Raw genomic sequence first — 13,430 nt, forward strand, 5'->3', positions numbered from 1 at the left:
TTTTTTAATATAATATAAATATTAAGGATTTTTTTTTTTATTTTTTTTTTTAAATTTAAGGGTAATGGTATTTTTAAAACAAATATTAAAATTTTTCATCCAAACCTAACTCTAAGATATTTTTTTAAGTTAAGAATATTATTGGAATTTTAAAAAATTGATGTTTTTTAGACGAGCAAACGGAGTTTAAGGGTTTTTTTTTTTTTTTATAATTTTTTTCTCCTTAATTTGGCCTTATATATATATATATATATATTAAAATTTATAAGTTTGAAAAATGTTTTAAATATTCCATTTATGTGTTCCAAAATAATCAAAACAATCACTCGAACATTTACAACCCTCTCCATCAAATTAAATTTCGTCCAAAAGACATTGTTGTGAATTATAATTACATTAACTAAATTCTAAATTATCATAGTGAATCAATTTAATGACTTTGTTTGTTAAGATTGTCTTCTTTGATCAAATTAACACAAAATAGACAATCAAATGCGAGAATAATTTTTTTTTTTTTATAACAAAAGCCTCAAACAAAAATCTAAATTGGGTAACTTTTAAAAATTTAAGGATTTAATGGATAACATTATCCATCTCACACCATGTTTATCCAAACAATCCAAACAAATGTAATGGAGAGCATAAATTAATATGCTTACAAAAGTTCAGCTTAGAGTTTTAATTAATACAAGAGCATAAAATAATACTTTTCCATTAAATAAATAACAAGTTAACATAAACAACTAAAAAAGTAAACTAAATCTTAAGACTCGTCTAAACGAAGAACTTAAAAGATCGAATGAAAACTAAATTCAAAATTCAAGAACAAAAATGTAACAGTTTCATAAAAAAGACCAAATGAAAACTAAATTTTACAACCGAAGTGTAATCACAAATAACTTTGAATTTTTGCTAATTCTTACCCCATGGTATTCACATCTAGTAAATTTTAATCAACAAATAGAAACAACTAAAAAGAAGTTCTAATTTAACCCCAATCAGGACAGTAAAAGTGAAAAAGAAATACTACAGCTGCAACTCCACCAAAACAAAAATAGAAGCAAGACATCTTAAAACAAAAAAAAAAAAAAAAAAAANACACGCAAGAATTAAATACATCACCATTCCTTCTCTTCATCATATCAATAAACACACCTCCCCCCCACTGCTTGCAGCATTTAAGAACTATCAAATCCCCCATGTTCGTACACAACAGATCAAATATTAACTATTGAATTTTTCTGAAACAATCAATGTTTTTGTTCATGCCATACTAGTATTGCAAAATGAATCAGTAATGCTGGTTACCTTTTCCTTTTCTGAAATCTGTTTTGGTTTGTTTCTCTCTCTTCTCTTTGTTTGTAGATTTTGGAAGTGGGGATGGTGCTGCAATGGGAGCTTGGAGGGTTGTCTTAGAGGGCTTTCTTCACTTGGAAAAAGCCAGGGCGTTCGCTGTGTGCAGCTTCGACATCTTCGGGAGATGCAACTGAAACTACCACTCCTTTGTTTCTGACTGACTCGAGTGCGTCGGCGAAGTTCTTGAAGTCCTTCAAGCTGTTGGCAGAGAGATGGACATAAGTCATGGCAAAAGAGTAGAGAAGCAATTTATTATGAACCAGATAATAAAACCCGGAAACAGAATTAAATGACTTGCCTACCCTTACCTAATGCCAATTCATTACTTTTGTGAGTGAAAAAACATGACAAGAGAGCCTTCATTAAAAGTGGATTGGGGAAACTTTACTTAAGAAGTTGAACCTGCATCTAGACTTAACATTCCCATGTTTCTGATTGGAACGTTAATAAGGATGTAATAGTAATTAGTATGGAAGTTATTTGGGTATTTGGTTATAAATAGAGGGAGTTGGGCATTATTTTTGTGAGTGAATTAAGGCTTCAGAGATTTCTCAAGAGGGGAGGGTCCAAGTACCTCGAAACAGTTGCATTAACTTGCTTCTTTACCTTTATTATATTTCAATATCATTTTAGTTCTGTTCAGATTCTATCAGTTTCTTCAACTCAAGCTTTTTAACCCTCAACTGAAACCCCTAGACTTAACATTCCTAGAATTAAGATGTCGCATTTTCAAGGATATCATCGGGACGAAAGGAATTGTCGTATTATCAGGGAAATATACTCTTCTTTTGACTGTTTTATGGACACTATTCTTTCTAATTCTTTGTTTTTAGCAAAAATAAGCGACCTATAAATCATCATAGCTCATCTTATTTAATCTCCAATTGGAGAGGTTTCTTGTAATTCACCAATAGGAGCTTGGAGTTCTTACCCCTATACTTCATCTATCAATGAAATCGTTTAGAGAATGTATTCGGGCAGTGGACTTGCTTAGACTTTAGAGAACTAATGCACGATGTGATGGAAAATCCTCCCCCCCCCCCCCANTAAAAATTGACAATCTTCATTGGTATGATAGATTAAAAGAATTTGCAAGCCAAAACATTTCCTAACTTACTATACTTCAACACAGCCAACAGTATTTCCAAGGGAAAGGATTGACAGCTTGCTTGCTAAAATAAAACATTAGCCAGTAGTCATTTTTTACCTGGTTGATAAAATCTCTTCCCTTCTCCTTTGCCTTTCCTCTTCTGTAATTCCCAACAAATGACGCAACAAGCTGAAGAGAACAAATGTAGATGGTAAATTTATTTCAAACAGAATGGCGATTTAACAGAGAGACAAAATTGTCCAGGTTTTTTTTTGGTTGAAGTTGTTCGTAGTATCGAAATACAAATATATATAAGTTGTAAGCCAGGCAGAAAATTAGTTTGTCTTTCTTGAAATTAAATGTATTCTACCTTGCAAATTAGAGGGGAGGAAAAAACAAAGAAAATTCTTTTCATCAGAAAATTAAATGTATTCAAAACTTCTTAATTTGTGTCTTTGAACCCTTATGTTATGAAATATACTTTAATGTGTCAATGTTCTATTAGCATATTAAGGACAATGGAGATCACCCAATCGTATCCAATCAATATCCACCCATTTTAGTATACAATGAATGCTATAATAGCTTGGTATTGGGTGGATGCAACAGACATGCTCGTATAATAGTATTTTAAGAGGAACACTTCTTTCTCTGTTTTCCTGGACGCTATTTTTCACGACTTCCTTTTATTTAAGAAGTTTGTTTACAAAATACAAGTTCCTGTTATCTAAGTATAACAAAATCTGTCGGGCGAGGCTTGATGACCAAAACCTGGCTAAAGACGTTTAGAATTAAATACACAACATATTGCAAAGAACAGGCTGATGATTGTAGAACGAGAAGAGAGTGTAACCATACCTACTATAACCTTTAGCATCAGGAAGCTGGTATGAATCAACATCTCCAATGGTTCCAATTATGGCTTTTGCTAGAGTATCATTATCCAAATCCAATTCACGTAGAAAATCAACAGTTCCATCATATACATCAAGTGTCTTTAACAAATTTGGGTCACGATAAGATAAAAAGGAGAATACTCCTGCAAATACAATTCAAGTAGGGTAAGATTACCTACTGATATTTCATGCAATGGCAAAAAGATGGTAGCACAAGTTTATACCTGAATGAGTATCAAAATCACAAAACCCTCCATAAGCACCTCCACTTACTCTAACACGGTCCCATAGCCAAGTATTACTAATATATTTTGAAATAACATAGGCACTTCCATTAAGTTGATAGCCAGTTTCATAAATGTTAGCTGCTTTTCCAACGTAATTTACCTGGAGGAGTTAGCTATTAACAAATAGTTGAGGAGAAAAAAAAATGAACAAAAAGTAATAAGAGAATGCCCTTACCTGAGTAGGTATCAATATGGCTTCATTATCTGAAGAAAGTCGAGCATTCCAAGAGCTGTTCTTAATGACAGGTTCATTAGGAAGCAAATCAAGAAATTTGCCAATGAACTTCTCCGAATTTGTGAGGTTTTTGCCATCAGCAGTAATGTTGACTAGGCAATTTTTCCTTGAAAGTAAGGATTGGCGGATTTCCTCAAGTGATGAAGAAACTTCAGCCCAGTTTTGATCAACTTTCTCTTCAAGAGTTCGCAGAAATTCCAGATAACTTTATACGATAAACAAAACAAGAAAAGGAGGATGAAATCAATGTACTATTCTGAAACATCTCGGATAAGATGATACATGCATACTATGTTCAAAGCTCATTTAGCTCAAGGAAAAGCTGTTAAGAATATTATTAGGATAAATAATAGAAATCATATAAAGATATTAGGTACATATTAGTCATTAGCCAAAGTTGGCTAGAGAAGTAGTTATATCCTTTTATAAGAAACATACATATTAGACAAGACAGAAGAGATGCAACTTACATATTAGGCAACCTTCTCGAAGTGCATGGAAAACTTGTAATTGTCCTTAATATTAATACCGTTTTATGTTCATTTTTATTTTAGTTTCTTGTTCCTATTGAAAACCATCAGATGAATTGCCAGACCATATAACAAATCCCAAAAAGAGTTCCATTACCATATAAAGAGTTAAATGCCCAAAAGGAGCATGCACGTCGACAGCATAGCACCAGAAAAGACCAAAATGAAAAAACAAATGAAAATATTGAAAATATACCAACCTGAGACCACCCATTTGTTCAGAGATCCACCCAGCACTGTTCAACTTCGCATCCATCCTAGCAGCAGCAATTCCATGACCACTACCTCTTAACCGATTCTGATAGATATCACATACACATTAATACTTAACATATCACAATTGTGGGTATCGGCATTTTAGTCGTTTATTCATTTTATGTACCTCCATTCGTGATTTGCTCTGAGATACAAACTGTTTAAACCGTTGCTGATCTGTAAACTGTACTTCTTGAAGAATGCAGTTCATCTACACCATAAAAAGAAATGAACTTTTTAGTTTATTATCAGGAAGTAGCTAACTGTGAGTTGTACATTAAAAAGCCAATAGTAACGGTGAGTGGCTCAGCTACAACGCAGTAAAAAACTGCACAATGTTGAAATGTGAATAAAAAAGGACAAATTTGTTGGTAGTCGGCATTCCACATAAATAAACCAGAGAATATACGCAGTGCACATTTTTTTTTTTATTAAGAAAACTCAAAAAAAAAAAAGAAAAATCGAGTTATATACCAGGTTGAATAAGTCTTCAGCACATCCTGACATAGCCTTGCCTCTGACAATCATATGAGTACATGCCTTGTCATTGCCACGTATAGATGATGTAAATGGATAAACTGATATCCCACCAGTTTTCCTTCCAATTAACTGATTAAGTTGCACAAAAGTCAAGTCTTTTGTGCCCATCTCTAACAATGATTGACTGTCAAAGAACATTTGGAAGTCAAAAAGATATACTCCAAAGAATGGTAAAAATGTTAAGATTCACATCAAACCACTCCCAAATTCCGATCAAATGCACAAGACACACTATACATTAATGATTGATATCATCTATAAGATAATTGGCTACAGAAAATGGGGAGGAGATAGCTTAGAACAGTTCAATGTATCTCAACATAAACAGAATACATTAAATCTCGTAAGCTAGTCCGACATAAGGATGGATTTTCCAGGCAATGAAAGGTTATAAGCACCTAACTCCAAAAATGGCTTAAATATTGTTTCTCGCATCTGCCTTTTAAATTCCCTTTAGGAATCTCACTCACAAGTTAATCATTGCAATTTTGAGGAGGCACCTAAGAATTCTTCAGTTATTGATCTTTTGCGAGATTTAAAATTAGGAATGCAAATGAAAAGCTATTTGTCAACCCAAGCATAGCATAATAGAAAAGCACCTATTAGCCTTTCATACCGTTGAAGATTTGATCCCTCACTCCATATTTGTTGAATTTCAAAAAGTTACAAGCTACCTGGAACGACCAACATACTAATGAAGTTCCACCACTTACCAAAATAAGGGTACCAAAGGAAGAAGCTCCTGCTTCATTGAACTCATATCAAAAACAACTTCAGAATAAAGAACATCATTTGTGAAGAGTTCGTGTTGTAAGACAGTTACTCCATTGACATTTACAATCTGCAGGTAGATTATATTAAAGAGTAAGAGATTAGAAATTAAGCTAGAATGCAGATTGTCGACTGAACTCAAATATGGATTGATATAGTTACCTCTGATGGAATACGAATAGGTTCTTTAGGAATATCTTCAAGGCAAAGGCATGGAACACATTTTAAAGCTTCTGGTGGATCAGGTGTTTCCTGCTTCAGCCGTAATTCCTGTGTAGCACGTGCTAGTTCAGCAAGATCTTCTTCAGTCATGCTTTCCTTAACTTTCTGCAAGATTTGTTTTTCAGCTGCTTCATCACGAGAAGCTTTCTCTGGATCAGGCTGTCAAAGGAGGGCAAGATGGAAACTAATGAAATCAAATTTAACGACATAGCAAATGAAATTCTGAGTGAAAGATTCAGCATACTTTACCTGCATCTCAATAGTTACTCGGTGAGGGTTGTTCAAGATGAATTTCTCTATCAAAGGAGAAAAAACAGCTTTGGGTCCTTCCGCAGCTATTCTGGCTTTCAAGGCCTTCAAAGGCTCTTCATACTTCAATGGTTCAAATGGATCCATATCATATATCCATTTACCCTGTTGATTTTAATTTTTAAGAATTGTAAGCCAACCAACTTTAAAAAAGAATTTGACCAACTAGGAAATAAACTGAGCTGGTTATAGTTATAGCTTACAATGGATCGAAGCATAAGTGACAAGCCTCGAGGGAAAGATCCAGTATTGTTTTCCCGCAGGGAAAACTCAATGGTATTCATGGAAGCCTCTACGGCATCATTGTCAAAACCTTCCTCTGCTAATTTCTTAAATGTATTTAGAATTAATTCTTCTACTTTTGGAATGTCTTCGTCCAAAACACCCTTCAATCCAATACTAAACTGTGGTTGTAAGAGCTCATCTTCAATCCCACCACCAACAATGGCCTCTCCTAGACCACTCTCCAGTAAGATTTTCCTCAGTGGAGAAGCAGGAGTTCCCAGCATAAGATGGTCCAAAAACCCAAGAGTAAGCTCAGTTTCCAAGTCCAAGGGCTTTTCAGAAAGCAACCAATTAACACAGACCATATGCTTTTTCTTCAAATCACCTTCATCACCAGAAGGATACTTTTCAACAATCCTAACCGGCTCTGAGAATAGCCTTTGTTGCTCAATCTTAGATTGGTTGGATGCTGGACTAGCATCAAACATGTCTAGATACTCTGTGATGGAGGCAGAGAAGTGAGTAAACTAGTCAGTAACAGATAAAATACATAATCCAATAACAAAAACATTATGGTTAAATTATAGGGTCTAGTTTAACTTCAGTTTTAATTGATAATTCCCGTACTTCTCAAAATTTTATCATCAGTTTTATCCTTTGATTACATCTTAACGCACACCCCTGTCATTAATGAGTAACAAAAACCTATCATAACAAGTTAATAGTGATTGCTGACCAAAAGGAGTTATAAAAAGCAAACAAACATTACTGTTGACCCTTCAAAACACAATTATCCCAAGCCCTCTTTCAGTCTTCCAATCGAAATAGGGCCTTAAAACCAATTCATGTTTTTCAATTGATATGACTTGTCAAACTTTTACATTGTTAAAATAAAATGCCATGGGATGTCACATACACAGATAAAACTCGTCGCAGTTGATCTACTTTATTCCTCCATAAAGGGAAGGATGTCAAAATAAGTTTTAAACAAATGGTGCACATGAAAATAAAATTTTAAAAAAACACACACCCAAGAGAAAGGCAATAATAAACAAATTAAAATATCGACATAATTTTTTTTAAAAAAATGATATGTGGGAAAATCAACATGAACAAAAAGGAATTTTCTTGAAAAGAAATTGTGTTACTGTTTCAAACTAATGAGAAGTTTGTGTATCTGTGTGCATGTAGGTGTCACTCTATGTTTGTGCATTCTTAAAAATAAAAACTAGATTTCATTTAAAAAAAGGTAATATTCATGGTTTTTGGCAAGAAATGGTTTTATTGAAATAAAGAAATATGTAAAGCAGAAGTGTCAACAATAACCAGGTTCAAGAATGTTCATATTTATGCCTTATTTTACTATAACAAGTTCGCACATTTTATTAAAAAAAAAAAAACAAAAAAAAAACAACCCATGACTTTCTAATACTACATTAAATAAAAACAATGATGGACAAGAAAACTTAATTGCCTTTTCTAAAAGAAAATATATTATTATCATTCTCCTTTAATTACCTTTGAGAATACGCAGTCGTTCAACTGGATCATCATCTCCATAAAACCAAATCCTTGCATTTCCTGGGTGGTAAAACTTCCGGTGAAATTCCTGCAGGCATGAAAAATGAGAAAACACGAAGAAGAAAAAAAGAGAACGTACAACTTGAAGATCATCCAAAGTGAAAGAAATATGTATGAGCAGAAATAAGGATTACAGTTTAACTTCAATGGAAAAGATAGTAAACAGACGTGCATGCGCATTGTTGAAGAGAGAGAGTCCATTCCTTTTGGAATGTTACTAAGCAGATAGCTATCCTTGAGTTTTAGCTCTATAGAGTTAATTTAAACAAATAAGTACGCTACAGATTTAGTTCTCACAACACGACAATTAGCAATTGACACAATCCTACTCCAACTAAAAAACAATAAATAACAAAAAATCAACATCCTTGGAGCTGGAAATCCTGATCGTTGTTTTTCATAATGAACGGCATAAAGTTAACTTAAATTTCTTAATAATATTTTGTATAATAAAATAGTTCAAATTCCTTAAAAAACACTTCATACTAAATTTAAAATAAAATATTTTTAATTAAAAATTAAAGAAATTAAGATACAAATGTCCATTTAAAACATAGGTTTATGATGCCATCTTCCCTCATACCATTACTGCATGCCAAAATCCCCTTGAGGATACAAATATACCTCCTTTAATTAGTCTACAGATAATTGAGAGGAATACTACTAACTCAGGTTATCAATTGGCAAATCATTTATAAAGAACTGATCATTCTGTTCTTCTCTCTTACGTGGTACATATGGCAGTAAAATTCTCCACAGTACATACTATATCGATCTTTTATAAAATCCCATTTTTCTCATCAAGAGTAAAGTAATACGTGCCATATGCACATACATGCATAAATGCATGGGGAGAGAAAGAGAGAGAACAAAACTTAAAAGACTAAAAAATAACCAACTTTCAACTATGGCATGTACAAGGCAATAGATAACAACCTACAGGCCACATGACAAGCATTAACCAAATAAAGTGGCTGCAACCTCAAGATTTACATTTTTCATGTTATTATCCTACTGGCAAGCGTTCTTACAAGCTCCCATCTACTGCACTTCCTTTGTTCTTTTATAATTTTCAAAATGTAAACTCAGTAATCAATTCCAATAAAAGTATGCGAAGAAAAATAACCTTGAATTCCTCAAATGTAAGCTTGGGAATAACTCGTGGGTCGCCTCCACTATCAACTCCATATGTATTGTCTGGGAAAAGAGCCTGCAACACTATAATCAATGAACAACCAACTACATATATAACAAATAGATTTTATTCAACTTACTCATAATCATTGAAATTGGATTTATGGTTCTTTTCAGGTTAAATTAAGAATCAAGTCCCTGAAGTTAGTTTTTAAATTGTGTCCAATAGGTCTCTAAATTTTAAAAAATGCATAAAAGGTCTTTAAACTTCCAATTTTGTGCCTAATAAGCCCTTAAAATATTCAAGATTTTATTAAATTAATGGATTTATTAAACATAAAATTAAAATTTGTGTCTATCGAGCCCTAAACTTTTAATTTTGTATATAATAAATACCTAAATTTTGTAAAATGTCAATTAGGTCAATAACCTATTAAACACAAAATATTAAGTTTAAGAATCTATTAGATACAAAATTGAAATTTTAAGGACTTAATAGACTAAAACATAAAAGTTTATAAAGTTTTTTTCTTTTTTTGTCATTTTTTTTATGAACAATGGAGATGAATATTCATCAAAACAGCCTACAGCGAAGGGGTAGAGATAACTTCCCAAAAAACTGACAAAGGAGAGTCTACCAATTGTCAATAAACATCAAAAGTCTATAATTTTTTTTTTTTTTTTTTCTAGAATATTAACCTTCCCAATTCAAAATTACAGTAATTATATCAATTAAGAAAAATGATCTTTTCTAGAATACTTCTCCTATGAAGACGGACTTTTTCATTTCAATGAAAAGATACAAAATGGAGAATAGCTTTCACTGTATCGTTTGTGTTCATCTTTTCCAACCTAGAGTCTGTACGATATATGCAACCTTGGAAGGTTCCTCCCCAAAATTCCAAATACACCTTAACCATTGGGCTTGAGGAGAGGGGCTGCAAGGTGTTGGGACAAGGATTTGTAGGAGAACTCTCTGGTATTTTCAAGTAACCACTCTTTTATCTTCAACCAAGGAGAGTTTAATAGCAGCTATTCTTTGAAGATACGTGAGGTCCAGAATTTCATCATCTTTTAGGACACTTTGGAAGGTTCGATTCCAGATCTCTCTTTCCCTGTCCCAACACTCAAATATTTTGTGGCACTTCTTCTGGGAAAGATTCCGGAGTCTTTCTTCTTTTAGGGCTCTCTAGAAGGTCAATTTTAAATTCTTTTTCCATGTTTTAACATTAAAAAATTATGGACAAGATATAGATGTTATAAAATATCCACGATACAAGTAACCATAGCTACATGGCAAACAGCAAAATAGGCTCTCAGTTTCTCTCATCTCTAACTGTCTGAACTCAAGTAGATATTAGCTGGATATGCTTTTGAAAGATTGATTTATATATTTCTTATTTGATTTTATATTTACTTGTGTGTGTGGTTAAATTTCTGATGAGTCCAATTCTCCCTATTTTTTCTATTCTAAATGACTCCTTAAGAAATTGGTTGTACATTATCGTTATGGACATACAACGAAATGAATTTTGGATCCGATTCCTAGTAATCTTCATGGATATGTCTCATTCTCCCTAGTTTTTTTTTTTTTTTTTTTTTTTCCCTTTCTTTTTTCAGCTTTTGATGATGGACTATTTACATAGGTAATGCTACTTGGTTAAAAAAATTGAAATCTTCTAATCATAACAACACACGAACAACATGAGCAAAGGTTCTAGAGTATAGGAGAGGAAAGGAAACCAGAGGGAGATAAACAACAAAATGGTTCTTGCCTGCTGAGTAACTCGTCCTAGGATATTGTCAGGCTGGGAGTAAACTCCTTTCATTTCATTGAACACCACCCCTGGCATTGAAGAAAGATTTAGTGAAGAAATTAGAATCTAACATTTTCTCTCATCGAAGTAGAGAGAATACTGCACACCATGATGAGTGTATGCTAAATTACCTTTATAAGATATGTCTTCTGATGGATCATTTAGTTCATAATGCCACCCCTCTTGTTGAAACGTCTTAAAGTCCTCCACGCACTTAGGAAAGAAGACCGCATCCAAGTATACATCAACAAGATTATAAAAATCCTGGGGATAAAAACAAAGTCATCTTCAGTCAGCTGAAAACTCAACAATATTTGCATCTCAGCCACTACAATCTTATTTGTGATTCGCATATCACTGCTTACCTTTGTATTTGTTGAAGCAACTGGGTAGCATGTCCTATCAGGATATGTAAATGCATTTAAGAATGTATGTAAGCTTCCTTTCAATAATTCAACAAAAGGCTCCTTCACTGGGTACTTCCTTGATCCACACAATACACTGTGTTCTAATATGTGTGGAATTCCAGTAGAATCATTCCTGTGAAAGAGTTATAATTTGAGATTGTACGGAAACTACTGAGAATGATATTTCATGTCCTATCGTAATTATCAGTTGGTTTTTAGTTAAAAAAAAAATACCAGCAAGTAATCAAACTGGAAGCCAAAACTCAAAGTACACTTACGGTGGTGTACGGAGAACAATCCCAAAGACCTTATTCTCATCATCATTCGACACGGACATCACCTCCGCACCAGTCTTCTTATGTCTAAAAAGCACAGCTTTTGACTTGCACTCACCAATAAATTCCTCGGAGACCTTCTCGAATCCAAGCTTCTCAGCAACCTCATCAGACACTTCTGCAAACTCTACGCTCAAAGAACAAACAAAAACAACACTCAGGTCCACTTATCGCAATCAAACATGGACTCGAATCTCATAAACTAGAAAAAGAAAAAAAACGCCAAAAGAAACACAAACAGCATTTGTAGTCAAACACGAAATTAAAAACTCAACAACAATAATTCCAAGTAGTTTTCACGAATTGGCTAAGATATGGAATTGAAAAACAAAACAGAAATGAAACTCAAACCTGGAGGAGAGTGAGGAGGGGAAGCAGCAACAGCACGCGGAGCCAGAGACGAGAACTTCTTTCTGAAGTGAAGCGGACGAGAAGACGAATAAGCCGGAAGTAATCTCAAATGACGACGAGGCAGTGAATTGAGACGGTGTAACTTCCTCGGAACAAACGACGAAGATGGCGGTAATGTAGAGCGAGACAATCTGTGAGCTGAACGGAAGAAGATTCTGTTGCATACCAGAGAGGAACAGGTGAGAGAACGGAGAAGAACAGATTTCTCCATTGGCGGATTTCGATTGAAGATTCCAGAGAGAAAGAGAGATGGAGATATGGGTTTAATGGGTTGCTTGTTTCTGAGGATGAGAGGTTTACGAGTGGCGCTGAAACTCGCCGGAAACAAATATCTGGTCAATTTCTCATTGAGCTCTCAATTCTAAGCCTAAATTAAAAACAAATAAATAAATAAATAAAAATACTCTTTTTTTATATATAAATTATTTATTCGAAATTAGTTTTTGGTTTTTAATTATATAAGCATATATTTATTATAATTTTATTTAATCCTTCGATTATTATTTTCTAATAATTATTAAAAGTAAATTTTATTTTTTTATAATATATATTGTCCTCCCTCTTGTCCTCTTTGGGCTTCAGATCCACCGGTATTTGGGCTCCACCGGTATTTGGCTTTCCCTCAAGGCTTTAGAAGCCGTTTGCTAGGGGAAGCTTCCCCTCAAGGTTTTAGAACGCGTCTGTTACGGGAAGGTTTTCCATACCCTTATAAATGGTGGTTTGTTCTCCTCCTCAACCAATGTGGGACATCACAATCCACCCTCCCCCTTCGGGGCCTAGTGTCCTCACTGGCACTCTTTCCTTCCTCCAAGAAATGTGAAACTGCCCCCAAATTCGTCCTTACTGGCACACTGCCTCGTGTCTACCCCTTCAGAGAACAGTAAGAAGGCTTGCACATCGTCCAGTGTCTGGCTCTGATACCATTTGTAACGACTCAGATTCACCGATAGCAAATATTGTCCTCTTTGAGTTTTCCCTTTCGGGCTTCCCCTCAAGGCTTTAAAACACGTCTAGATAAGGTTTCCACAC

The 13,430-nt window shown here is 34.0% G+C and overlaps 1 protein-coding gene across 1 annotated transcript; it reads right to left on the reverse strand.

Annotated features, from left to right (window-relative positions):
• Positions 1-1,099: 1,099 nt before the first annotated feature.
• On the reverse strand, positions 1,100-12,758 carry LOC111811328 (presequence protease 1, chloroplastic/mitochondrial). The gene is made up of 19 exons (XM_023698113.1): positions 12,342-12,758; positions 11,934-12,117; positions 11,614-11,788; positions 11,380-11,512; positions 11,207-11,277; positions 9,424-9,507; positions 8,235-8,325; positions 6,695-7,215; positions 6,432-6,596; positions 6,123-6,341; positions 5,903-6,030; positions 5,124-5,313; positions 4,777-4,860; positions 4,595-4,692; positions 3,805-4,069; positions 3,567-3,729; positions 3,305-3,485; positions 2,564-2,635; positions 1,100-1,554 (listed from the first exon to the last, which is right to left on the reverse strand). Exons 1-19 carry the CDS (start codon positions 12,610-12,612, stop codon positions 1,413-1,415), a joined length of 3,237 nt encoding a protein of 1,078 aa, XP_023553881.1. The 5' UTR covers positions 12,613-12,758; the 3' UTR covers positions 1,100-1,412.
• Between the last annotated feature and the right edge of the window lie 672 nt (positions 12,759-13,430).

The sequence above is a fragment of the Cucurbita pepo genome, chromosome LG15 (assembly GCF_002806865.2).
Source record: "Cucurbita pepo subsp. pepo cultivar mu-cu-16 chromosome LG15, ASM280686v2, whole genome shotgun sequence".
NCBI lineage: Eukaryota > Viridiplantae > Streptophyta > Magnoliopsida > Cucurbitales > Cucurbitaceae > Cucurbita > Cucurbita pepo.